Source organism: Sylvia atricapilla, chromosome 27 (genome assembly GCF_009819655.1).
Source record: "Sylvia atricapilla isolate bSylAtr1 chromosome 27, bSylAtr1.pri, whole genome shotgun sequence".
Taxonomy (NCBI): Eukaryota; Metazoa; Chordata; class Aves; order Passeriformes; family Sylviidae; genus Sylvia; species Sylvia atricapilla.
In genome coordinates, this window is record NC_089166.1 from 1,166,580 (window position 1) to 1,193,430 (window position 26,851).

At 51.5% G+C, this 26,851-nt stretch overlaps 3 protein-coding genes and 1 long non-coding RNA gene across 6 annotated transcripts; 3 read left to right on the forward strand and 1 right to left on the reverse strand.

Annotated features, from left to right (window-relative positions):
* Nucleotides 1–1,385: 1,385 nt before the first annotated feature.
* LOC136372092 (gasdermin-A2-like) lies at nucleotides 1,386–5,364 on the forward strand. Its single transcript, XM_066336556.1, has 7 exons — nucleotides 1,386–1,390; nucleotides 1,433–1,598; nucleotides 1,677–1,770; nucleotides 2,465–2,625; nucleotides 2,821–2,971; nucleotides 4,030–4,103; nucleotides 4,236–5,364. Exons 1-7 carry the CDS (start codon nucleotides 1,386–1,388, stop codon nucleotides 4,470–4,472), a joined length of 888 nt encoding a protein of 295 aa, XP_066192653.1. The 3' UTR covers nucleotides 4,473–5,364.
* Nucleotides 5,365–5,814: 450 nt separating this feature from the next.
* LOC136372228 (gasdermin-A3-like) lies at nucleotides 5,815–19,348 on the forward strand. Of its 3 annotated transcripts, XM_066336742.1 has the most exons (10): nucleotides 5,815–6,091; nucleotides 7,370–7,634; nucleotides 15,895–16,090; nucleotides 16,333–16,498; nucleotides 16,571–16,664; nucleotides 17,064–17,117; nucleotides 17,362–17,516; nucleotides 17,712–17,862; nucleotides 18,571–18,644; nucleotides 18,814–19,348. In XM_066336742.1, exons 2-10 carry the CDS (start codon nucleotides 7,415–7,417, stop codon nucleotides 19,048–19,050), a joined length of 1,347 nt encoding a protein of 448 aa, XP_066192839.1. In that variant the 5' UTR covers nucleotides 5,815–6,091; nucleotides 7,370–7,414; the 3' UTR covers nucleotides 19,051–19,348. The 3 variants fall into 3 exon arrangements, with proteins under 3 accessions (XP_066192839.1, XP_066192840.1, XP_066192841.1); XM_066336743.1 differs by lacking the exons at nucleotides 5,815–6,091; nucleotides 15,895–16,090; nucleotides 16,333–16,498; ... (4 more) ...; nucleotides 18,571–18,644; nucleotides 18,814–19,348 and adding exons at nucleotides 7,798–7,993; nucleotides 9,314–9,479; nucleotides 9,552–9,645; ... (3 more) ...; nucleotides 11,561–11,634; nucleotides 11,773–13,662 and having other exon boundaries at nucleotides 7,123–7,634; XM_066336744.1 differs by lacking the exons at nucleotides 5,815–6,091; nucleotides 7,370–7,634 and adding an exon at nucleotides 15,176–15,731.
* LOC136372232 (uncharacterized) lies at nucleotides 15,515–15,946 on the reverse strand. Its single transcript, XR_010745456.1, has 2 exons — nucleotides 15,844–15,946; nucleotides 15,515–15,619 (listed from the first exon to the last, which is right to left on the reverse strand). It is a non-coding gene; the product is annotated as an uncharacterized lncRNA (long non-coding RNA).
* A 1,418-nt stretch (nucleotides 19,349–20,766) lies between the features above and the next one.
* Nucleotides 20,767–26,135, forward strand: PSMD3 (proteasome 26S subunit, non-ATPase 3). The gene is made up of 12 exons (XM_066336740.1): nucleotides 20,767–20,975; nucleotides 21,836–22,026; nucleotides 22,780–22,917; nucleotides 23,104–23,240; nucleotides 23,328–23,518; nucleotides 23,697–23,800; nucleotides 24,445–24,559; nucleotides 24,776–24,895; nucleotides 24,971–25,074; nucleotides 25,286–25,441; nucleotides 25,533–25,583; nucleotides 25,679–26,135. The coding sequence occupies exons 1-12, from the start codon at nucleotides 20,804–20,806 to the stop codon at nucleotides 25,754–25,756; spliced, it is 1,557 nt and encodes a 518-aa protein (XP_066192837.1). The 5' UTR covers nucleotides 20,767–20,803; the 3' UTR covers nucleotides 25,757–26,135.
* The last annotated feature ends 716 nt before the right edge of the window (nucleotides 26,136–26,851 follow it).

Here is a 26,851-nt window from a genome sequence, read left to right on the forward strand (position 1 = left end):
CCACTTGATCCTGCAAGTGTAGAGCTGAAAGGAGCTGCCTCCGTGTCCAAAGAGTTTTCTATCACAGTACAGGAGAAGAGCATATCACTGCAATCACTGGAGAAACTGAGAGAAGAAAGGTAAGGAATGACAAAGGGAGCACACACACTCCATTCATCCATCTCCTGCACACACTAGGTCAACAATATGTTTTCAACAGCCTAAAACCAAGGTTAAGACCTTAGAGCATGATTTTCCTCTAACTAGGCCAAGTTAGAAAGGGAATGGAGTGACAAGGCCTCCCTGACCATTCTCTGCTATTGGCTTATTCCTATGTTGTAGTTTGACACTGGCCAAATGCCAGGCACTGACAAAAGTCCCTCACTCTCTATCCCCTGCTACAGCTGGGCAGAGAGACAAAAAATTCAAGAAATGATTCATGAGTTGAGATAAGGACCTTGAGAAAACACTCAAAGTGTAAAACAGGCTCAGCATAGAGATACAAAATGAGTTTATTACCCACAAAATCAGAGGACGATAATGAGAAATTAAACAGGCCCTTAAAAACACCTCTCCCAGCCCCTCCCTCCTTGCCACCAACAGTGCCCAGGAAAGATTTTGGTCACTTCCTCACCCAAGGTTTTCTTCTGCTGCTCAGGGAGAGGAGTCCTTCCCCTGCTACACTGTGGGGCTCCCTTCCCATGGGAGACAGTTCTCCATGAACTTCTCCAGCGTGGTTCCAAATCTCACCAGCAGCAGTCCTGCCAAAACTGCTGTAACAGCAATCCTTCCCATGGGCAACAGTCCTCTCAGAACTGCTGTGCTCTGGGTCACTCTTCCACTGGTGCAGTCCTCCAGGGACAGGCTGCTCCAGCCTGGGAGCAGGGGCCCCTTTCTCCACTGGGTCTCCCACTGGATCACAGCCTCCTCCAGCCATCCACCTGCTCCAGCATGGGCACCTCCCCATGGGCTGTGGGTGGATCTCTGCATCCCCTGTGGATCCCCATGGCCTGCAGGGGCACAGCTGCTCCACCATGGTCTCAGCACAGCCTGCAGAGGAATCTTGGCTCTGGCACCTGCAGCACCTCCTGCCCCTCCTTCTCCACTGCCCTTGGTGGCTCCATGCTGTTTCCCTCACATGTTCTCACCTCCTCCTCTTCTCTGGCTAGGAAAAATCTGTGTCCCAATTTGTTTTGATTTTCTCCTTAAGTCTGTTATCACAGGGATGTTACCAACATCTCTAATTGGCCCAGCCTTGGCCAGCAGCATTTCCATCTTCAGTGTCATTAGGGATTGGCTCTGCTGGACGTGGTGGAAGCTTCTGGCAGCTTCTCACAGAAGCCACCTCTGTGGACCCCTGTTACCAGACTCCAGGCCATGGAAAACCAACACATCCCCCCAGCTGCATGAGGTACTCTTGGTGCTCCAGACCCATCCTATCCTTCTTATTTAGGAAAATCAACCTGGACCATTCCTTCATCCAACAACTACAGAGAACAGGCATTGAGCTGTTTGTAGTCACTGAAACTCTCAAAGCATCAGAAGAGGCTGAGTACAAGGAATCCACCAATGCAGGCGGGGGCTTCAAGACCAAACTTTACACCACACTCTCTGCACAGGTTTTGCTTCCCTTTCCTGTCCTTCCCCTTCCTTCCACCTGAACCCGGCTATTCTAACTGGCTGTTTTTCTTGGCCAGGCTACCAGAGAGAACATCCAAAGCATAGTCATACCCAAGGGCTGCACCCTGGCCTTCAGGATCATCCAGATACACATTAAAGATGGAGCATGGGGTAAGCAGCTTCCAGAAATGACCAATTCTTCCATTCCACAAAATGTGCAGAAGTGGAAGAACATTTTATGAAGAATCACCTGGCCCCAGATACATCCTAAACTTGTCTGCAAAGAGAGGGAGGCAGTGTGAGGAACAGAAATCACCTGGGAGAGGCCACACAGCCCAAGCAAGGTCAAAGAGTAACACAAGAAAGGTGCTGTTTTGGGAGGGGTCAGTAAATAAAGGAAAGAAGGAAGTGTCAGATTTACTTTTCAGGAGCTGTAAAGCTCCTGCTGATAAATGGCACAGAGAGAACACTGTGGGATTGTTTCGTTTCTACTCTGAAGAATCAAAGTGAGAAGAGCGGGAAGGCAGGTATAGAATACAATAAACGTCCTTTTTATCCTCTTTCAGATCTGTGTTATTTCCCAATAGAAGACAGGATAAAGCCAGTTAGACAAGGTGAGCAAAGTAATGTACTTCAGAGCTTCAACTTGCACAACTTTTACCTGCTTTGGGTAAGATGAAATCTCCCAGCATAAAACAAATCCAAAGAAATTATTTGCATTTGCCTCTTCCCTGAGACATCACAACTGCCCAAATACATTTATAACTTCAAAAACACTTATACAGCTGTTGCAAATTCTGTGTTTAGAGCTGCCTGTGAACTCCTAGAACTCAAGTGACACATTTGGACTCTTTCTGCTTTGCAGGTCTCTCAGAGAGAAAATTAGGAGAAGCAGAGACAGTGACAGAAATTAAATACTCCTGCCGAATTTTCTCAGAGTTGACTCCTGACCTGATGCTCACCATCTTAAACACCATCAAAGCTGTGATGAGAGACAAGAACCTCCTTCAAGAGCTCAGCCAGAAAGTAAGGGCTGCTTTTCTTACTGCCATGATTTAGAAATACAGACACATCCAGGACAACACCTCTTGCCCCACAGGTCACCTGACCTGTGCCACAAATCTCCATCCAAAATTCCCTCACTCAGCACATCTCTCTGATATGGACAAGCAGCAGTCTCTGCCCACAGATCCTGACATTTCTTTTCCTTGTTCCTTGCAGATGGAAGAGGTTCCTGAGCAAAATGATGGTTGTGAGCTGAAAACTGAGGGTCCAGACTTACAGGCCCTGTTCAGCACCTTACAGCATTCTCCAAGAGATCGTCTCCTTCAGCTGGCAGAGGGAATCACCTACGTCCTTGACGCTTTGCATGGTGAGCCTTTGGGTCTGAAAGAGGGAAGTCGAAGCAGGGATGACTCCCAGTCCTGCCATTCCCTCCTGCTGCCTTCTCATACTGCTCCTTGTCCTCAGGTGGAATCTACATCTGAGTCCCATGGAGGGGAGAGGAGAGAAACCCCCTCTGCACCCATCCAGGGCCTCCTGCTCCCTCCAAGGGTGGTCACAGCTTCCTCCCAAGGGGCAGCCCAGATCTCTGCTCTGGTGACCAGTGACACGACCCAAGCAAATGGCTGGAGCTGTGGCTGGGACAGTTAGCTTGATGTCAGGGACAGGTTCTTATCCCAGAGGGTGCTCAGGCACTGAACACACTCCCCAGGGAATGGTCACAGCCCCAAGGCTCACAGAGCTGCAGCAGGGTTTGGACAGTGCTCTCAGCACATGCTCACATTGCTGAGATTGTCCTGTGCAGGGATGGGAGGTGGACAGCAATTATCCTTGGAGATCCCTTCCTGTCGGAGTCGTGGGAGCCAGCCTCATGCTATCATGGTCAGCAGGTCTCGATTTATTGCTCCAAAGTTATCATACTTATACAGACAGTAATTAGCTCATACATATGCACAAAGTGAACATTCTTATTGGTGCCTACATCCTTACCTAAGTACTACATACATGTCTCTTAGCAACAACCACAAGTTCCTTATCATGTCCTTCAGTTCCCTTATCTTGCAGCTACAACTTATCACACAAGCAGGATGTACATTCTGTTGTTACATTCCGACCATGATGTCTAAATTCCAACCAGCTGCATAGCATCGTGGCCTTTTCTATGCAGCCACTCTGTAGCAAGACTCTCCACACCTTCCAGCCCACTATTCCATCATTCTGTGAGTAACAGCCACATCACTCTCACACTCAGCCTGCACAAATCATTTCTATTAGAACATCTAAAACACCTTTAACCAAAGGAGCATTTCCTACAAGGAATGATCACCCTTCCCATCCTCTTCACTCTTTCCCATCCTGCTCTCAATTCCCATCCCACCACTAACCTTGGTGGGAGGTTCTGGATCCAAACCCAGTTTATTTCTGCAGAGTTACTGGAGGATCAGCTGCTGCTGCTGCTGGAATCCTTGGAAAGGAAGATTGTGTCCCAACAGCTGAAGCTGGTGAGAACACACATCATACTTGGCTCCTTGCAAGGGGGTGCAGACTATTTTAATTCTAGTAACATTTCCATAGTGATGTCACAACTTCTCTACTTGTTAAAATCTTGATTTTGATTTTTTACTTGTTTAAAGGTTGAAAACCTACTGACACATGACCTGAAGTATGGGATATGGCTTTTCCACGTTAATGCTGAGCTGCTCTCCTTCCCACACATGGAGGATCAGAGGTTAACCATTGCCCTGGTGGATCTGAGTGGAGTGAAGCTCCAGGGAGATGGATTAGCTCTCCGTAGGAATATAGCCTTTGAGGCTGTGGCAGCCCTGTTTGTGGCCCTGTACACCCTCAACCTCCTGAGTGGCTCCCCGTAGGAGGTACCTGGCCCTGCCCAGGGAAGCTCCACACAAGATATTGGTGAATTCTTTCTGATAAGAGAGTTTTCTCTCTCAATATCATCCTTTTTGATGCTCAAGGCTGCTTTGGCTGGCAAAAGCATATTTAAGGCTGGAAAATCTATTATGGATGCTAAAGGCTGAATATCAGTGGATTTGTGTGTCTGTCTCCCCAAGAATACTGAGGGACATCAAGGAAAATCCACAAACTCAAATAATCACAGGCCTGGCACAGGTGCCTCATGTAATCCTGCTTCCCTCAAAATGTTGCTGATGCTTCTGCAATCAGGAAATGAGAAAGGGAAGGACAAATGAAATGGAAAGAGAAAGGGAATGCAGAGGGGAAAGGGGGAGATGCAAGGGAAAGGGACATACAAATGAAAAAATTAAATGCAGCGGAAAGGGGAGGAAATGAAAAGGAAACAAAAGCCAAAGGAAAACATCAGCAGTGATTCACCCTGGTCCCCCTCTGGTTCAGCAATAACTTCCATTAACTGCTGGTTGTAGGAAATGGTGGTATTCCAAAGATTTCACTGACACCTCACTGCTGCCATCTCCACCAGATTCTCAAGAAACACAGGCAGCATTTCAGAGAAACACAATAAACACTCTCATTATCATTTTATAGATAAAGACCAGCTTCTTGCTATGCAACTGAGTGTTCTCAAATGCAATTTCTTAATTTAATGCATCAAGTCCCATGGCACATTTGACAACCTCAGGAATGAGGTTGTCAATGAAATAAGGGCCATTGCTATGGATATAGCCATCTCAGGCAGAGAACTTCCTCAAATAAAGCATGAATATTTTGATAACTCCTCTGTACTGGATTCCAAGAGAAACTAATAAAAGTGAAGTATTCAGATAAAAACATGCATTTCCCTCCTGGAATTTTCACCTGAATGGCTTTTGCTGTCGTACAAGCATGGCAAGGTATCCAGGAAACATGGAATGGCCCAGGTTGGAAGGCACCTGAAGGTTCCAGGGACATTCCCATCCCCTGCCATGGGCAGGGACACCTTCGACTATCCCAGGTTGCTGCAAGCCACATCCAACCTGCCTTTGGACACTCCCAGGGATGGGGCAGCCACAGCTTCTCTGGAAAAGCTGTGCCAGGCTCTCAACCTACTTCACAGGGAGGAATTTTGTGTCAGTATCTCCAGTCCATTTCTCCATCTGTCAAAGAACAGCAGTGTTACATGCCTCTATAAAGTTGAATCATGGAATGATGGGATGGTTTGGCTGGAAGGCATCTTCAAGCCAATCCAGTCCCACCTGCTGCCAGGGGCAGGGACAGCTTCCTATCCAGTCTGGTCTGGGACTTTTCAGCAATGGACTTACATCTCCTGCATCTGTCAAAGTTTCATTTACCCACAGCCCCTTTAAGAGACGCAGTTTGATGACTTAAAAAGGAAGTTTTACGCAGGCAGCAGCTGATTTGTCGAGGGGGAACACGGGCTGGGGGTGTAAAAGTGCTGAAGTGATCTCACAACTGGGAACAACTCCTGACAAGCTGCTGGGATCCTCCAGCACGGATCGGGTCGAACGCTGCTCCTGCCCAGGAGTTGCTTCAGGGTACTCCGCCCCCCGTTAGCAAAGTAAGAGAAATGCATTCACTTTCTGCTCCGGGTTTGAGGAAGTGCAAGTCTCCTGTACAACTGATGTTTCCTATACTTAGCAAACGCTTGCACACCTCCGGCAGACAGCCAGAGGACTTCTCCCCAGTCCAGCTGCTCTCCAGAGGCCACATCAGCTCGGCAGCCCCGCGGTCTGCTCTGCGCTCCCGCCCCACAAACACGGAAGTGCATTATCCCAGAGCTTTGGGCAGGGCAGAGGATTGGCGGGAGCTTTGTTCTTTAAGTGCTCTTGTTTAGTTTCTCTTTTCTTCTTTGAGGCTCCCAAGGGAAAGAGCCCGGAAGCGCTACTAACATTGTGCACACAAAGCTTTTTGCCTTTGCCATGGTTGTAACTGAAAGCAACTAGGGTTAGATGCAGGGACACAGGGAAGAAATTCCTCCGTGTGAGGGTGGTCAGGCTCTGGCACCGACTGACCCACATCCCGGGCAGTGTCCAAAGCCAGGCTGGACGGGGCTTGGAGCAACCTGTGATAGTGGAAGGTGTCTCTGACCATGTTAAGGAGAGGAATAGGATGAGCCTTCGCACCCAACCCATTCTGGATTGTTCAATTTCTCCTCTCCAACTCCATTCCATAAAACAGCAAAAAAAGTGAAGTTGAAACTTTCTGATAAAAACAAGGTGTCTCAGAAATGAAACAGGGATTTCTTTCTGCCCCTCAAACACCAGCTCTCCCCTGCAGACCAACAGGGTCTGCTCGAGGAGCTGGACTGGGCTGATTTCTCTCTCTTTTGGTTGACATTTGTCCCTAAAATCAGCATCCTCAGAGTCTGCCTGCTCTGTTCTCTCTGCAGAGTCACTGGAGTTCACTAGCAAAGGGAGACCAGGCCAAACAACAGCCCCTGCTGCTTCCTCTCCAAACAATCCCTAACAAGGCTGTGAACATTGTGTCCCTAGGTAATATCAGTAATTCTTTTGAAAACTTCTTAATAATTAAATTTAAGACCTTGTTACAATGCTCTGCTTTAAGCTGTGCCAGGGGAACTTAAGCATACACATGAGAATAATATTTTTCACTGAAAGACTGAATGGTCCCTGGGATCCTCTGCCCAGAGAGGTGGAGGAGTAATCATCCCTAAGTGTGTTTAAAAAAAGACTGGACATGTTAATCAGTGCCATGATAAAGAAGTGTTTGGTCGTAGGTTGGACTAGATGATCTCAAAAGTCTTTTCCAACCTAGTTCATTCTGTGATTCTGTGATTCAACTATTTTGGCTTAAATTGTGTTCCCTCTTTCCCAAGGCACAAATCTCCTTGGTGTCGCTTCAAAACCTCAATCACAGCAGAATGTTTAAAAAACTCACCAAATTCATCGTAAATGAAATGGATCCAGGAGAGGAATTGGTCCCTGTCGAGAGCATTGCACACAATGAGCACTTCAGGCCTCTCTGTCTGCTGATAAAAAAAAGAAAACCCAAACGCATATTCCACCCAGATCCCTACTACCAGCATTCACGGTTCACACTGCAGGATGTGCTGCTGCCTGGAAAAGATACCAAAATGACAGGTAAAGCATACATTTATCACTATGAATTTATCAAATACCATAGATAATGTTTTTGAACCTTTTGTGGCTGAACTCTACCAAGTTCCAGCTTTCCTGTGTGTGATATACTTACAGTGCTGAGTCTGTGTAGTCCTGCTTAACATAACACATGGATTTATTTCAGAGCCCATCCTAGAAGTTTCCAGCCAATTTACTCTCACACAAACCAGCGCTGACCAAGCTGATGGAGATGTCAACATTTCAGTTGACCATGCAAGTGTAGGGCTGCAAGGAGCTGCCTCCTTGTCCAATGTGTTTTCTATCAAGCTACAGAAGAAGAGCATGTCACTGCAGTCACTGGAGGAATTGAGAAGAGAGAGGTAAGGAAGGACATAGGGAGCACACATGCTCCAGTCAACCCCCTCTTGCACACACCAGGTCAACAATAGGTTTTCAACAGACTAAACCCAAGATTAAGACCTTAAGGCATGATTTTCCCCTAACTAGGCCAGGTTAGACAGGAAATGGAGTGACAAGGTCCCACTGAACCTCTTCATCTACAGGCTTATCCCACTGTTGTTGTGACACTGGCCAAATGCCAGGTACTGCCAAAAGTCACTCACGCAATTCCATGATTCAGCTGTGCAGAGGTGACAAAAAATTTAAGAAATGCTTCATGACTTGATATAAGGACCTTGAAAAAACACTGAAAGGGCAAAACAGGCTCAACGTAGACATACAAATTGAGTTTATTACCCACAGAATCAGAGGAGGATAATGAGAAGTTAACTAAGTTCTTAAAAACACCTTTTTGCTCCCAAGCCCCTCCCTCCTTGCCACCGACAGTGCCCAGGAAAGATTTTGGTCACTTCCTCACCCAAGGTTTTCTTCTGCTGCTCAGGGAGAGGAGTCCTTCCCCTGCTACGCTGTGGGGCTCCCTTCCCATGGGAGACAGTTCTCCATGAACTTCTCCAGCAGTGGTTCCAAATCTCACCAGCAGCAGTCCTGCCAAAACTGCTGTAACAGCAATCCTTCCCATGGGCAGCAGTCCTCTCAGAACTGCTGTGCTCTGGGTCACCCTTCCACAGGTGCAGTCCTCCAGGGACAGGCTGCTCCAGCCTGGGAGCAGGGCCCCCTCTCTCCACTGGGTCTCCCACTGGATCACAGCCTCCTCCAGCCATCCACCTGCTCCAGCATGGGCACCTCCCCATGGGCTGTGGGTGGATCTCTGCATCCCCTGTGGATCCCTATGGCCTGCAGGGGCACAGCTGCTCCACCATGGTCTCAGCACAGCCTGCAGAGGAATCTTGGCTCTGGCACCTGCAGCACCTCCTGCCCCTCCTTCTCCACTGCCCTTGGTGGCTCCATGCTGTTTCCCTCACATGTTCTCACCTCCTCCTCTTCTCTGGCTAGGAAAAATCTGTGTCCCAATTTGTTTTGATTTTCTCCTTAAGTCTGTTATCACAGAGATGTTACCAACAACTCTAATTGGCCCAGCCTTGGCCAGCAGCATTTCCATCTTCAGTGTCATCAGGGATTGGCTCTGCTGGATATGGCGGAAGCTTCTGGCAGCTTCTCACAGAAGCCACCTCTGTGGACCCCTGTTACCAAAAATCAGGCCATGGAAAACCAACACATCCCCCCAGCTATGTCATCTGCTGGTGGTGCTCCAGACCCATCCCATCCTTCTCCTCTTTTAGGAACGTCAACATGGATCATTCCTTCATCCAACAACTACGGAGAACAGACACTGATCTTTACGTGGTCACTGAAACTCTCGAGGCCTCGGAAGAGGCTGAGTACAAGGAATGCAGTAAGACAGGTGGAGGCTTCATGGCCAGGCTTTATGCTGCGTTATTTGCAAAGGTTTGGAATCTCTTTCCTTCCTTCCCCAACACCTGCACCCAGGTGTGCTAAGAGGTTGTTTTCCTTGACCAGGTAACCAGAGAGAACAACCAAGGCATAGTCATACCCAAGGGCTGCACCCTGGCCTTCAGGACTACCCAACTACATATTAGAGATGGAGCATGGTGTAAGTAACTTCCAGAAATGACCAATTCGTCCATTCCAGAAATGATGCACAAAAGGAAGAACATTTTGTGAAGAATCACCTGGCCCCAGCACTTCCTAAACTTGTATGCAAGGATAGGGAGGCAGTGTGAGGAACAGAAATCACCTGGGAGAGGCCACACAGCCCAAGAAAGGTCAAAGAGCTACATAAGAAAGATGCTGTTTGGGGAGGGCTCAGTAAGAAAAGGAAAGAAGGAAGTGTCAGATTTATTTTTCAGGAAATGCAAAGCTCCTGCTGATAAATGGCACAGAGAGGAGAGTTTGGGTTTCTTTATTTTCTACTCAGAGGAAAAGAATCAAGGTGAAAACAGGGTGGGTGACCAGCTGTGGGAAAGCAGGCATAAAACACAGTAAATGTCTTTTTTTTTTCTCTTTCAGATCTGGGTCATATCCCGATGGAAGTAATGGTAATCCGAAGTTTACAAGGTGAGGATATGTAATGTATTTCAGAACTTCCCCTTGCACAACTTTTACCTGTTTTGGGTAAGATGGAATCTCCCAGCATAAACCAAATCAAGAGAAGTGATTTCCATTTGCCTCTTCCCTGAGACATCACAACTGCCCAAATTCTTAATCACTTCAAAAACACTCATAACAGTGTTTCATACTCTGGCCTTAGAAATGCCTGTAGACTCCTAGAAGCCAAGTGACACATTTGGACTCCTTCTGCTTTTCAGCTCTCTCAGGAAAACAAATAGTGGAGAAAGAAGTTGAATACTCCTGCCGAATTTTCTCAGAGTTGTCTCCTGACCTGCTGCTCACCATCTTAAACGCCATCAAAGCTGTGATGAGAGACAAGAACCTCCTTCAAGAGCTCAGCCAGAAAGTAAGGGCAGCTTTTCTTTCTGTCATGATTTAGAAATACAGACACAGGCAGGACAACACCTCTTGCCCCACAGGTCACCTGACCTGTGCCACAAATCTCCATCCAAAATTCCTTAACTCAGCACATCTCTCTGATATGGACAGGCAGCAGCCTCTGCCCTCAGATCCTGACATTTCTTTTCCTTGTTCCTTGCAGATGGAAGAGGTTGCTGAGCAAAATGGTGGTTATGAGCTGAAAACTGACAGTCCAGACTTACAGGCCCTGTTCAGCACCTTACAGCATTCTCCAAGAGATCGTCTCCTTCAGCTGGCAGAGGGAATCACCTACGTCCTTGACGCTTTGCATGGTGAGCCTTTGGGTCTGAAAGAGGGAAGTCGAGGCAGGGATGACTCCCAGTCCTGCCATTCCCTCCTGCTGCCTTCTCATACTGCTCCTTGTCCTCAGGTGGAATCTACATCTGAGTCCCATGGAGGGGAGAGGAGAGAAACCCCCTCTGCACCCATCCAGGGCCTCCTGCTCCCTCCAAGGGTGGTCACAGCTTCCTCCCAAGGGGCAGCCCAGATCTCTGCTCTGGTGACCAGTGACACGACCCAAGCAAATGGCTGGAGCTGTGGCTGGGACAGTTAGCTTGATGTCAGGGACAGGTTCTTATCCCAGAGGGTGCTCAGGCACTGAACACACTCCCCAGGGAATGGTCACAGCCCCAAGGCTCACAGAGCTGCAGCAGGGGTTGGACAGTGCTCTCAGCACATGCTCACATTGCTGAGATTGTCCTGTGCAGGGATGGGAGGTGGACAGCAATTATCCTTGGAGATCCCTTCCAGCCCACTATTCCATCATTCTGTGAGTGACAGCCACATCACTCTCACACTCAGCCTGCACAAATCATTTCCATTAAAAGATCCAAAATACCTTTGGCCAAAGGAGCATTTCCTACAAGGAATTATCACCCTTCCCATCCTCTTCACTCTTTCCCATCCTGCTCTTGATTCCCATCCCACCACTAACCTTGGTGGGAGGTTCTGAATCCAAACCCAGTTTATTTCTGCAGAGTTACTGGAGGATCAGCTGCTGCTGCTGCTGGAATCCTTGGAAAGGAAGATTGTGTCTCAACAGCTGAAGCTGGTGAGAACACACATCACTTGGCTCCTTGCAAGGGGAGGCTGGGGCTATGTTAATTATAACAACATTTCAATAGTGATGTCATATGTTGACACATGATTGAAATTCTGATTTTGGTTTTTTGTTGTTGTTTCTGTGAAGGTTTCAACCCTCTTAGAATGTGGTGTGGATAAGGGGAATGAGAGTTTCCATGTGGATGCTGAGCTGCTCTCCTTCCCACATGAGGAGGAACAGATGTTAACCATTGCCCTGGTGGAGCTGAGTGGAGTGCAGCTCCAGGAAGATGAATCGGCTGTCCCTAGGGATCAACCCTTTGAGGCCGTGGCAGCCCTGTTTGTGGCCCTGTACACCCTCAACCTCCTGAGTGGCTCCAAGTAGGAGGTACCTGGCCCTGCCCAGGGAAGCACCACACAAGATCTTGGGAAATCTCTGCTGACATGAGGTTTCTCTCCCAATAGTGTTCTTGTTGATGCTCAAGGCTGCTTTGGCTGGCAAAATCATATTTAAGGCTGGAAAATCAATTATGGATGCTAAAGGCTGAATATCAAAGTGATTTTGTGTCTGTCTCCCCAAGAATGCTGAGGGACATTCAGGAAAAATCCACAACCTCCAATAATCACAGGCCTGGCACAGGTGCCTCATGTAATCCTGCTTCCCTCAAAATGCTGCTGCTGCTTCTGAAATCAGGAAATGGGAAAGGGAAGGGCAAAGGGAATGGAAAGGAGAAGGGAATGCAGAGGGAAGGGAGATGCAAGGGGAAAGGGAAAGAACATGGAAAGGCTAATGTAGAGGATAATGTAGAGGAAAAGGGAGGAAATGAAAAGGGAACAAAAGCCAAAGGAAAACATCAGCAGTGATTCACCCTGGTCCCCCTCTGGTTCAGCAATAACTTCCATTAACTGCTGGTTGTAGGAAGTGGGGGTATTCTGGAGGTTTCACTGACCCATCCCTGGTCCCATCTCCACAGGATGCTCAAGAAACATGGGCAGCACTTGAGAGAAACACAACAAAACCTCTCATTATAATTTTATAAATAAAGAGCAGCTTCTTGCCAAGCAACTAGGTGTTCTCAAAGGCATTTTCCTAGTTTTTTGTCTTTTTGGTCCCATGGCACATCTGACAACCTCAGGACTGAGGCTGTACCAGAAATAAGGGCCCTTGCTGTAGATACAGGAGTCTCATGCAGAGAACTTTCCTTGGGGGTTAGGTTTGTTCCTTTTTACTCTAAAGAATTTTTTCCCCATAAGTTACCAAGGAGACTAAGTGTCATACTTAAGACTATTTAACAAAAAACAAAGGGGTGGTAAAAGCTCAGAAAAGAAGATAACGGAGTTTTTGGGGCAGGTAAAGGACACAGCTTGAGGCAGCTTGGCACACTGGTTTTTTCAGTGTTTGGGGGAGAGAGAACGGCTGAGTTGCTGCTTGCTGAGTTCACTCTCTCTGGAGGAGTCCACTCCTGAAAAATCTACCATCATCTGCTCTCCCTGGAATTCTGAGCTTCTCTGCTGCCCTGCAGGAGCTGGGCCAGCCCTGCCCCACCATCGCAGTTTCATGGGCACTGCTCCTCTTGCTACAGTTGGGACACTCTGCCACTCCAGCTACCTGCCCGGGACTTCTCCACTGTTTCCACCTTAGTGCTCTGAGGATCCTACAAAAGCACTGAGACCAAACTGCCCTGGGTTTTTGTGAAGCAAAGTCCTCAAGGTTTTTGGTGCTGTTTTTGTTATCGGTGCTGTAGTTGGTTTTTTTTTGTTTGTTTGCTTGCTTTATTATACATACTAGTAAAGAACTGCTATTTCTATTTCCAAAATCTTTTGCCTAAAAGCTTTTAACTGCAAATTTATAATTGGAAAAAAAGTGAGGGGGTGGTTTATATTCTCCATTCCAAGGGAAGCTCCAGCTTTACCTGGCACATACCTGTCTTCTGAAACGAAGACAACTTTCTAAAATAAAGCATTAATATTTTGATTACTCCTTTGTACTGTATTCCAAGAGAAACTAATAAAAGTGAATTATTCAGATAAAAACGTGCATTTGCCTCCTGAAATCTTCTTGGATGGCCTTTGCTGTCATACAAGCATGGCAATGTATCCAGCAAAGACGGAATGGCACAGGTTGGAAGGCACCTTAAGGCTCCAGAGACATTCCCACCCCCTGCCATGGGCAGGGACACCTTCAACTATCCCAGGTTGCTGCAAGCCACATCCAGCCTAGCTTTGGACACTCCCAGGGATGGGGCAGCCACAGCTTCTCTGGAAAACCTATTCTGGGGCCACACCACCCTCACAGAAAAGAATTTCTGCCAATATCCCCTCCTGAGTCCATTTCTCCATCTGTCAAAGAACAGCAGTGTTACATGCCTCTATAAAGCTGCACCATGCAATGATGGGATGGTTTGGCTGGAAGGCACCTTCAAGCCAATCCAGTCCCACCTGCTGCCAGGGGCAGGGACAGCTTCCTGTCCAGTCTGGTCTGGGACATTCCAGCAAAGGACTTACATCTCCTCTTCTGTAGAAGTTTGAGTTACCCACAGTCCCTTTAACAAACTCCGTTCGATGGCTTAAAAGGAAATGTTACGCAAGCAAGGGCTGATTTGTGGAAGTAGAACACTTATGATGAGGATGTAAAATTGTTGATGTGACCTCACAGCTGGGAACAACAACTGACAAGCTGCTGGGAACAGCCAGAGATCCTCCAGCACGGATCGGGTCGAACGCTGCCCCTGCCCAGGAGTTGCTTCAGGGAGCCCCCCGTTAGCAAGGTAAGAGAAATGCATTTACTCTCTGCTCCAGGTTTGAGGAAGTGCAAGTCTCCTGTACAACTGATGTTTCCTGTATTTAGCAAACACTTGCACACCTCCGGCAGACAACCAGAGGACTTCTCCCCCGTCCAGCTGCTCTCCAGAGGCTACATCAGCTCGGCAGCCCCACAGACTGCTCTGTACATCCTCCACCCAATAAACAGGCAAGTGCATTATCCCAGAGCTGTGCTGGGATAATACTGGGGAGAGTATTGGTGGGAGTTCTCTGCTAAGTGCTCTTGTTTAGTTTCTCTTCTCAGAGACTTACAAGGGAATGAGTTCTGCAAGGCCTACCTACAGTCAACACACAATGCTATTTATCTTGGAATGGTTCAAACTCAAAGAGGGTTAGATGGGATATTGACAAGAAATCCTGTCTCTGAGAGTGCTGAGGGGCCAGAACAGGTTGCCCAGAGAAGCTGTGCCCCCCCCATTCCTAGAAGTGTCTATAACCAGGGTGGATGGGGCTTGGAGCAGCCTGGGAGACTGAAGGTGTACCTGACCATGGCAGGGAGAGGAATAGAATGAGCCTTAAAGTCCCTTCCAACCAAAACCAGACTGGATTGCTCAATTTCCCCTCCCCAGCTCCATCCCGTAAAACCAGAAAACTGAAATCGAAACTTTCTGATAAAGCTGTCTCAGAAATGAAACAGGGATTTCTTTCTGCCCCTCAAACACCAGCTCTCCCCTGCAGACCAATAGGGTCTGCAAAATGAGGCTGGGCAGGGCTGATTTCTCTCTATTTTGTGGGACATTTGTCCTCAAAATCAGCATCCTCAGAGTCTGCCAGCTCTGTTCCCTCTGCACAATCACTGGGGTTCACCTGCAAAGGCAGAACAGGCTGAACAACAAACAGCCCCTGCTGCTTCCTCTCCAAACAGTCCCTGTAACAACCCTGTGAAACTTGTGTCCTTGGACAATGGGGGGGGTTTGAGTCCTCATTTGGAAATCTTAATCATTAAAGTAACACTTTGTTACAATGTCCTCCTATTATGTCAAGTAATTCAGCTTAGCTTGTGTTCCCTCTTTCCCAAGGCACATATCTCCTTGACTTCACTTCAAAACCTCAATCACAGCAGAATGTTAAAAAAAGCAACCAAATTCCTTGTAAATCAAATGGATCCATGCAAAGAATTGGTCCCTGTTGAGAGCATCGCAGGCAACGAGCACTTCAGGCCTCTCTATCTTCTGAAAAAAAAAAGCAAACCAAAAACTGTATTTCACCGAGCTCCCTATTACCAGAGGACAGGGTTCACACTGCAGGATGTGCTGCTGCCTGGAGAAGATGGTAAACACATAGGTAAAGCCCAAATTTATCAACATTAATTTATTAAATATCATAGATAATGTTTTTGAACCTTTTGTGGCTGAACTCTACCATGTTCCAGCTTTCTTGTGTGTGATATACTTACAGTGGTGAGTCTGTGTAGTCCTGATTAACATAACACATGGAATTATTCCAGAGTGCATCCAGGAAGATTCCAGCCAATTTACTCTCACAAAAACCAGCGCTGACCAAGCTGATGGAGGTCTCAGCATTTCCCTTGATCCTGCCAGTGTAGAGCTGAAAGGGGCTGCCTCCTTGTCCAAAGAGTTTTCCATTACTCCACAGAAGAAAGGCATATCACTGGAATCACTGGAGGCACTGAGAAGAGAAAGGTAAGGAATGACAAAGGGAGCACACACACTCCATTCATCCCCCTCCAGCACACATCAGATCAACACGGGGGTTTTCAACAGCTTAAAACTTTGGGGCATGAGTTCCCTGTGACTAGGCCAGGTTAGACAGGGAATGGAGTGACAAGGACCCCCCTGAGCCTTCCCTTCAATAGGTTTATCCCCCCCAGCTGCCTCAGCTGCTCCTGTGCTCCAGACCCTTCCTAACATTTTTCCTCTTCTAGGGAAATCAACATGGATCATTCCTTCATCCGACAACTACAGAAAAGAGACATCAGTCTATACCTGGTCACTGAAATCCTTGAAGCCTCAGAGGAGGCCATCTACAAGGAATCCACCAAGGCAGATGGGGGCTTCAAGACCAAACTTTATGCCACACTCTGTGCACAGGTTTGGCTTCTGTCTCCTTCCTTCCCCAATACCTGCACCTAGGTGTTCTAACTGGTTGTTTTCTTTGTCCAGAGCACCAGGGAGGATAAACAAAGCATAGTCATACCCAAGGGCTGCACCCTGGCCTTCAGGACCATCCAGATACACATCAGAGATGGAGCATGGGGTAAGCAACTTCGAGAAATGACCAATTCTTCCATTCCAGAAAAGGTGCAGAAGAGGAAGAACATTTTATGAAGAATCACCTGGCCCCAGCACACCCCAAACTTGTTTGCAAGGAGAGGGAGACAGTGTAAGGAACAGAAATCACGTGGGGGAGGGTCACACAGCCCAAGCAAGGTCAAAGATGCTCTTTAGAGAGGGGTCAGTAAAGAAAGGAAAGAAGGAAGTCTCAGATCTACATTTCAGGAGCTGCAGAGCTCCTGTTTATAAATGGGACAGAGAGCAGAGTTTTGGTGTTTATTTTCCTTTCCTACTCAGAAGAGAGGACTCGGGGAGGAAACTGGGTCAGTGATCACCACTAGGAAGGCTGGTATAGAAAACTGTTCCTTTTGTCCTCTTTCAGATCTGGATTATTTCCCAGCAGAAGCTGTGAGAACGGCAGCTTATGTAGCTGATGGTAAGTAATGTATTTTACTGCTTCCACATTCAAACCTTAACCTGCTTTGGGTAAGATGGAATCTCCCAGCATAAAACAAATCAACAGAAGTGACTTGGATTTCCCTCTTCCCTGAGACATCATAACTGCCCATATTGTTTATCACTTCAAAAACACTCATACGAGCATTTCCTACCCTGGGTTTAGAGCTGCCTGTGAACTCCTAGAACTCAAGTGACAGATTTGGACACCTTCTGCTTTGCAGGTCCCTCACTAGGAAAATTAGGAGTAGTGGTGACAGAAGTTAAATACTCCTGCCGAATTTTCTCAGAGTTGTCTCCTGACCTGCTGCTCACCATCTTAAACGCCATCAAAGCTGTGATGAGAGACAAGAACCTCCTTCAAGAGCTCAGCCAGAAAGTAAGGGCAGCTTTTCTTTCTGTCATGATTTAGAAATACAGACACAGGCAGGACAACACCTCTTGCCCCACAGGTCACCTGACCTGTGCCACAAATCTCCATCCAAAATTCCCTCACTCAGCACATCACTCTGATCTGGACAAGCAGCAGCCTCTGCCCTCAGATCCTGACATTTCTTTTCCTTGTTCCTTGCAGATGGAAAAGGTTGCTGAGCAAAATGATGGTTGTGAGCTGAAAACTGACAGTCCAGACTTACAGGCCCTGTTCAGCACCTTACAGCATTCTCCAAGAGATCGTCTCCTTCAGCTGGCAGAGGGAATCACCTACGTCCTTGACGCTTTGCATGGTGAGCCTTTGGGTCTGAAAGAGGGAAGCCGAGGCAGGGATGACTCCCAGTCCTGCCATTCCCTCCTGCTGCCTTCTCATACTCCTCGTCCTCATCCTCAAGTGGAATCTACATCTGAGTCCCATGGAGGGGAGAGGAGAGAAACCCCCTCTGCACCCATCCAGGGCCTCCTGCTCCCTCCAAGGGTGGTCACAGCTTCCTCCCAAGGGGCAGCCCAGATCTCTGCTCTGGTGACCAGTGACACGACCCAAGCAAATGGCTGGAGCTGTGGCTGGGACAGTTAGCTTGATGTCAGGGACAGGTTCTTATCCCAGAGGGTGCTCAGGCACTGAACACACTCCCCAGGGAATGGTCACAGCCCCAAGGCTCACAGAGCTGCAGCAGGGGTTGGACAGTGCTCTCAGCACATGCTCACATTGCTGAGATTGTCCTGTGCAGGGATGGGAGGTGGACAGCAATTATCCTTGGAGATCCCTTCCAGCCCACTATTCCATCATTCTGTGAGTGACAGCCACATCACTCTCACACTCAGCCTGCACAAATCATTTCCATTAAAACATCCAAAACACCTTTGACCAAAGGAGCATTTCCTGCAAGGAATGATCACCCTTCCCATCCTCTTCACTCTTTCCTATCCTGCTCTTGATTCCCATCCCACCACTAACCTTGGTGGGAGGTTCTGGATCCAAACCCAGTTTATTTCTGCAGAGTTACTGGAGGATCAGCTGCTGCTGCTGCTGGAATCCTTGAAAAGGAAGATTGTGTCCCAACAGCTGAAGCTGGTGAGAACACACATCACTTGGCTCCTTGCAAGGGGAGCTGGGGCTATGTTAATTATAACAATATTTCAATAGTGATGTCATATCTTGACACATGATTGAAATTCTGATTTTGCCCTTTTTTTTTTTTTTTTTTTTTTTTTTTTTTTTTTTTTTTTTTGGTTGTGTGTAGGTTGAAATCCTCCTGAAACATGGCCTGGATAAGGGGAAGGAGAGTTTCCATGTGGATGCTGAGCTGCTCTCCTTCCCACATGAGGAGGAACAGATGTTAACCATTGACCTGGTGGAGCTGAGTGGAGTGCAGCTCCAGGAAGATGGATCAGCTGTCCCTAGAGATCAACCCTTTGAGGCTGTGGCAGCCCTGTTTGTGGCCCTGTACACCCTCAACCTCCTCAGTGGCTCCAAGTAGGAGGTACCTGGCCCTGCCCAGGGAAGCACCACACAAGATCTTGGGAAATCTCTGCTGACATGAGTTTCCTCTCCCAATATCATCCTTGTTAATGCTAAAGGCTGCTTTGGCTGGCAAAAGGAAATTTAAGGCAGGAAAACTCATTATGGATATTAAAAAGTGGATTTGTTTCACTGACACCTACCTGGTCCCAACACTTCCATTATCCCTGAGATGCTTGAGAGACACAGGCAGCACTTTAGAGCAACCATACTCTCATTATCCCTTTACAAATAAAGAGGACCTTCTTGCTATGCAACTGGGTGTTCTCAGAGTCTCTTTCTTATTTTTGTATGTTTTTGGTCAGACAGCACATCTGACAAGCTTGGGATGCTTTACGAAAAATACAGGCACTTAGCCCTTGGGGACGTTGGGGTCCCTCAGGCTGCGGAGCCCTGTGATGGTCCCTGGAGGCCAGGAGTGCCTGCAGTAAGGGGCAGCACTGCTCACCTGTGTGGGCACCGACAGCTCTGAGAGGATCTCCAGCACCAGGGGCCTGACTGCCTTGTAACAGCCACAAGGGGACCCAACCTGGAACCGTCACGGGACTCTTTGGCCCCAGCCCCAGACCAGACCCCTCACAGAACCCCCAGCTTCAACCTGGCCCCTCATGAGACCCCACCCAGCCCCCAGCCCGCCTCCTCACCGGACCACTCACGGGGGTCCCGATCCCAGCCCAGACACTCACAGGATTCCCAAGCTCACAAGGGACCCTTCACGGGATCCCCGGTTCCAGCCCGACCCCACCTGGACCACATGGGACCCTTCACGGATTGTCAGTCCCAGTGCAGCCCCTCAAGGGACCCTTCACCCCGATCCCAGCCCAGACTCTCACGGGACCCCCGACCTGGCCCCAGCGCGGCCCCTCACCGGACCACTCACAGAATCCCCGGTCCCATCCCGGCCCCTCACGGGACCCCTCACAAAATCCCCGGTCCCATCCCGGCCTCTCACGGGACCCCTCACAGAATCCCCGGTTCTATCCCGGCCCCTCACGGGACCCCTCACAAAATCCCCGGTCCCATCCCGGCCCCTCACGGGACCCCTCACAGGACTCCCCGTCCCATCCCGGCCCCTCACGGGACCCCTCACAGGACTCCCCTTCACAGCCGAGCCCCTCACGGGACCCCTCACAGAATCCCCGGTCCCATCCCAGCCCCTCACAGGACTCCCGGTCCCATCCCGGCCCCTCACGGGACCCCTCACAGAATCCCCGGTCCCATCCCGGCCCCTCACGGGACCCCTCACAGAATCCCCGTCACAGCCCAGCCCCTCACGGGACCCCTCACAGAACCCCCGTCACAGCCCAGCCCCTCAGGGGACCTCGCGCTACACCTCAGCGAAGACTCGCCCTCGCGCGCGCCCCCAAAAGGCGGGAACAGCTCAGCGCCCGGAGGAAACCTCCGAAAGCTCTACGGAGATCCCCGAGTGGGTGAGGCGAAAGAAGCCGATCAATGCCGGAACCCTCCGAAAGACCTCGGCCGAAACGCCCGAGAATGCGGCGAAAATCTACGAGCGAAGACGGAAATACCCGAGAGCGTCACGGAGAGGAGGCGCGACGGAACGTTCCGAGCGGTACCTGAGATATCCGAAAGAGTGCCGGAGCAACCCGAGCGACGGCGGAAACGGCCGAACGAAAGGCGGAAGGAGACCATCGTGTGTCGCTCGGCGCTCGGCTGGTCGCGCCTGGCGGCCCGTTGTGCAGTGTCACGCCATGAAGCAGGACGGCGCGTCCCGCCGCCGCGGCGACAAGGCCAAGGCACCCCCGGAGGGACCCCCGCCCGCACCCCCCGACGTCGAGATGCACGAGGAGGCGGCGCCGGTGGCCCCCGAGGCGACCGGAGAGCGGCAGCCGCAGCGGGAGCTGGACGCGATCACGCTGGAGGGTGAGGGGGGGTTGTTGTTGTAATGGGGATGTCTGTGGCCATGGGGGGTGAACTAGGGGCACTTGGGGGTAGAAGGGGCCTGGCACAGATGGAAGGAACCCCTGAGAGGAGGAGTGCTGGGGAAAGGGGACTGGGGGAGGTATAGTAAGCCCTGAGGGGGTCAGGGTGGGGGTACCTGAGGTGGGGGTGGGAAAGCGGCTGGAAAGCTGTTGGAGGAGGGAAATGGCGGGATCATTAGAGGGGGACAGTTGGAGGGGGCTCTGAGGGTAAGAGAATGGAGAGGTGAGTTTAGGGTGGGAGAACACTTTGGGGAAGGGGAGCTGGGGGACAGCATATGGGAAAGGGAGAGGTGTGTTGGGGAGGTGTCACTATGGGGAAAGGGGTTTAGGGGGCAGAATGGAGGTGGGAGGTGTGTTTTCTGTGGGGGAGAAAGGTATTAGGGGCAGTGTGTGGGAAAGGAAGGGGGAGATTTGTTTTGGGGGCAGTCACTGAAAAATGGGAGATGGAGTTGTGTTTTGGGGGGATCACTGTGGAAAGGAATCGGGGAAGCTTTGCAAGAGTGAGGGTGTGTTTTGGGGACAGACACTGAGGGACAGGGGGACTGCAGACCTGCTGTGGTGGGGCCCCACGGGGGCACAGAAGGAGGATGAAGCCCTTTGGGAAGAGGGAAAAAACTCTGCAAGGACCTCCCCAGCCCCCTGCTCCAAGCAGAGACAGCCCTGAGGGCAGGTCAGGCCACTGGGGAGACCAAGGCCATGGGCAGAGAGACCTCAGAACAGCAGGAGGGGGCAGCCCTGGCTTTGCTCCGGGGTGCTCCAGGCGGAGGATTTGGGGTGAGGGGTGTCCATGTGCCCCCGCAGACATCAAGGAGCACGTGAAGCAGCTGGAGAAGGCGGTGTCAGGGAAGGAGCCACGCTATGTCCTGCGGGCTCTGCGGGCTCTGCCCTCCACCTCCCGCCGCCTCAACCCCAACGTGCTGCACAAGGCCATCCACGGCTTCTTCACCTCCAACTGCACTGTCAGGGACTTCCTGCTCGGATTCCTGGAGGAGGTAGGGACACGGGTGGGGAAGGGACGCCTGCCCTCACCTCTGCCCTGCTCTGGTGACACCCCTCAGGCAGAGCTGCCCCAGCTTAGGGGGTCTCAGCACAGGAAGGATGTGGGACTGTAGGAGTGAATCCAGAGGATAATCAAAGGGATGGAGCAGCTCAGCTGTGGGGCAAGACAGGGAGAATTGGGGTTGTTCAGCCTGAGGAAGAGAAGGTTTAGGGGTGACCTAAATGTGGTATCTGAAGAAGCAACAGGAAAGATGAAGAGGGACTATTTACAAGTGCTTGGAGTGGCAGGACAAGGGGGAATGGCTTGCTTCTGACAGAAGGCAGGATTAGGTGGGATATTGGCCAGAAATTCTTCCCTGTGAGGGCAGTGAAGCACCGGAATGGGTTTCCCAGGAAAGCTGTGGCTGCCCCATCCCTGGAAGTGTCCATGGCTGGGTTGGATGGGGCTTGGAGCAGCCTGGTTTAGTGGAAGGTGTCCCTAGCCATGGTAGGCGATGGGACCAGATGAACGTGAAGGCCCCTCCAACCCAAAAAAGTCTGGGATTCCATGATTCTTTCCCTCTCCTAGGAGCCTCTGGAATAGGGCAGTGGGGTTTGGGGACAGTGGGGATGAGCAGCCCCTTTGCTCAGACACACGTGAGCAGGGACAGGTCAGGTCCTTGCAGTCCTGACCTGGTTCCTCTCACATCTGGAGCAGAGCTATCTCCACACAGGGACAGGAATCCAGAATTTCTCTCTCCCCTCAGTCCATGGACACAGAAGCTGAGCTGCAGTTCCGCCCACGGACGGGGAAAGCAGCCTCAGCCCCTCTCCTGCCAGAGGTGGAGGCCTATCTGCAACTGCTGCTCGTCATCTACCTGATGAACAGCAAGAGGTACCCTGAGGTGAGACCCCTGAGCTGCCCCTGCAGTGCTTCTGCTCCCTGGGCATCATCTCCTGCCTCTGCCCCCTGCTGTCCCCTCATCCCAGCAGTGTTCGGTTGCTCCCCCAGGCTCAGCCCCACACCCCAGGTGGTCTCTGCCTCTCCTGAGATCAGTTCCCCTTCTCTGACCTCCCTTTTCCTCCTGCAGGCTCAGAAAGTGTCCGATGACCTGATGCAGAAGATCAGCTCCCAGAACCGCCGGGCCCTGGACCTGGTGGTGGCCAAGTGTTACTATTACCACTCCCGCATCTACGAATTCCTGAACAAACTCGATGTGGTCCGGAGGTGGGATGGGTCCTGTGGGGAGGCTGTCCCTGAACTTGACCCCCCTGTTTTCCTCCTTCTTCCCTGACTCCCTGTCCCACCCCGCAGCTTCCTGCATGCCCGGCTCCGCACGGCCACGCTGCGCCACGACGCCGACGGCCAGGCCACGCTCCTGAACCTGCTCCTGAGGAATTACCTCCACTACAACCTCTACGACCAGGCTGAGAAGCTTGTCTCCAAATCTGTGTTCCCTGAGCAGGCCAACAACAACGAGTGGGCTCGGTACCTGTACTACACAGGTGAGTGGAGCTCAGTATCTGCCCTGGCTCCTGGCACCCCGCACCGAGGGCTCAGTTCCTCAGAGAACCCCTTTGAGCAGCTGGAGGTGGGGCTTCCAGGCAGGATTTGGAGCCCCATCTGTGTAGGTCAGGTTGGATTCACTGGGTGGCTTTCCCCACCCGCCCCGTGTGGGCGCAGGGCGGATCAAGGCCATCCAGCTGGAATACTCCGAGGCACGGCGGACCATGACCAACGCCCTGCGCAAGGCCCCGCAGCACACGGCCGTCGGCTTCAAGCAGACGGTGAGTGGGGAGGGGGCAGGACCCCCTTGGGTTGGGTCTGAGACCCCCTCAGCGTTGGGATCTCAAAGGGGTTGGATGTGGGACCTTCTAGGATGTCAGGCCCTGTGGAATTTGGTCTGGGACCTTCCAGGTTTGGGGACTCGCAGGCTTGGGACCTTCTGGGATGTCAGGCCCAATGGAGTTTAGTTTGGGGCGTTCTGGGGACAGGTTTGGAGCCTTCTGGGATGTCAGGCCCCACGGAGTCAGGTTCCCTGGGATTTGGGGCTTCCCAGGGTCAGGTCCAGGACTGCTCAGGGTTGGTCCTCCACAGGGATCGTTCTGGGACCTCCCAGGATGAGATCTGGGACCCCCCAGGGTTGGGCTCTGTAGGGACAGGTGTGGGATCTCAAAGGTTCAGGCCTCGTGGGGACAGGTTTGGGACCTCCCAGGTTGTTGGGCCCTGCAGGGATGACAGGTGCAGGACCTCCTAGGTTTGGAACTTCCTCGGGACAAGTCTGGGACCTTCTAAGCCCCACAGGGACAGGAACGGGTTTGAGATCTCCTGGGATTTTGTGCCACATGGGGATAGGTGCAAGACCTCTTGGAGTGCACAGGGATGGCTTCAGGCCCTGTGGGGACTCACTCAGGGTGTCACTCTGGCCCAGGTGCACAAGCTGCTCATCGTGGTGGAGCTGCTCCTCGGGGAGATCCCGGACAGGCTCCAATTCCGGCAGCCCTCGCTGAAGCGCTCGCTGATGCCCTACTTCCTGCTGACCCAGGGTACGGCTGCCCACCCCTGCCTGTCTCTGACCTTCCTGCAGTGTCAGAGGATCATGGAATATCCTGAGTGGGAAGAAACCCAGTGGGAATTCTCTCCCCTTGATGGGACTTGGATGCAGATGCCACTTGGGAAGGAGGAGAAGGAGGAAGTCAGCCAGCCCTGACTCACTTTCCCCAGCCTTTCGCCTTCCCCCATTCCCGCCTTCTTCCCTCCAGCTGTCAGGACGGGGAACCTGGCCAAGTTCAACCAAGTCCTTGACCAGTTTGGGGACAAGTTCCAGGCCGATGGCACCTACACCCTGATTATTCGGCTGAGGCACAACGTCATCAAGACAGGTAGGAGGGTGTTTGGGGACCCCGCCAGGCTGGGCAGGCTTGAGGGGGCTGCATCCCATTCCCTTCTCTCTGCAGGTGTCCGCATGATCAGCCTCTCCTACTCCCGCATCTCCCTGGCCGACATTGCCCAGAAGCTGCAGCTGGACAGCCCCGAGGACGCCGAGTTCATTGTTGCCAAGGTACCAGCACGGGGAGTCCCATCCCTGAGGGGTCCCGGGGTGCCCACAGCCCCCCACCCTGCCCCGTTCCCCCGCACCCCCTCCCTTCAGCACCGCTGGGTTTGGGTTGAGGCTCCTGCAGGGAAAACTGGGGACACTCAGGGCGCCATGTCCCCGCTCTGTGTGAGCCCTTGGGGACACCCCATGCCCTGCCCCGTGCCCGGGCTCGCAGGCCATCCGAGACGGCGTCATCGAGGCCAGCATCAACCATGAGAAGGGCTACGTCCAGTCCAAGGAGATGATCGACATCTACTCCACACGTGAGCCCCAGCTGGCCTTCCACCAGCGCATCTCCTTCTGCCTGGACATCCACAACATGTCTGTGAAGGTGAGCACAGCGTGTCCCCAGGTCCCTGATGGGGACAGCAGGACGTGGCTCAGGGCTGGCTCAGCTCTGAGCTCCTCTTCTTTTTCTCCAGGCCATGAGGTTCCCACCCAAATCTTACAACAAGGACTTAGAATCGGCAGAGGTGAGATCCCACCAGGGTCTCTGCAGCCACCGTGGCCACGGGAAGGATGTGGCTCCTGTCCCCACCTGCCACCAACCTCGGCCTTTGCTTTCCAGGAGCGCCGGGAGCGTGAGCAGCAGGACCTGGAGTTCGCCAAGGAGATGGCAGAGGACGATGATGATGGTTTTCCATGACCCTGGGCCCTGGCTGTACTTTTTTATTTTTCCCTTGGACAGATGGTGGCTGAGCAGGGCCCTCCGTCCCCCCCCCAGACCCCCTTTTATAAATCCCTGCATGTCTGTACTGTGGGAGGGGACACGGGGGGTTGCCTGGGCCCACACACCCCCTGACCACCTGCACTTGTGGTGGGACCCCCCTCCCCAATAAACATCCTTCAAAGGATCCCTGTGGTGACATCGGAGCCGATGCCAGGGGGGGCTGCGAGGGGAGCAGGGCTGGAGGGAGCAGGAGTGGGGTCTCCACTGGTGCCCCCCCAGTTCCCACGACAACAATGGGGTCAAACTTTGTTAAACTTCAATTATGACTTTTAAAATAAAAGATGGAAAAACACCAGCCTCGGTGGGTGGCTGGCACCTGCTGTGGGTTTGTTGGGATAGAGGAGGGGACATGGGGCTGGTTTGGGGCCTCTGCTCTCTCCCTGGGGCTAGGCACCAGAGATGGAACCAGATCTGGGGGCCTGGAGCTTTGTCTCAGTGGTGCTGGGAGTGGCCCCAGCAGCTCCAGGATGGTAGCTCAGGAGGATTCCATTGGGAAAGGCACAGAGCCCTCCTTGTGCCCCACAACACCAACCCTCGGGGTAATGGGGACAGGGGACATGCAGCTGCTCCAGGTGCATCCCATCAACATCTGGGATGAGTTCTCTGAGAAAATCTGGGAATCTCCCAGCCACGCCCATGCTGGGATGGCAGCCAGGGCTGCAGGTCAAGAGCCGGGCTGTCCCAGCCCATTCCCGCTCTGGGGGAGACCAAAGAAGGCAAGAGCCAGGGGAGCTGGGGCTGGCACTGGGGACACAGGGACATCTCAGGAGCAGTGGTGTGGTGGCAGATGTTGAGAAGGGGCTGAGGACGCCCAGGTTGGGCCCTGGGAAGAGGAAGAGTGACCACGAGGCAGAAACTCAGTAGGGTGGATACCCAGGACCGTCCCGGGACCAAGCAGCTCCGGCCCCATGGTCGGGGGGGATTTGCGGGGGCAGCTCCTTTCAACACCCCCAGTTTCAGATTTGAAACCACTTCCTTCTTTGGAAAGCTGACAGGGGCTTTGGGCTCTGA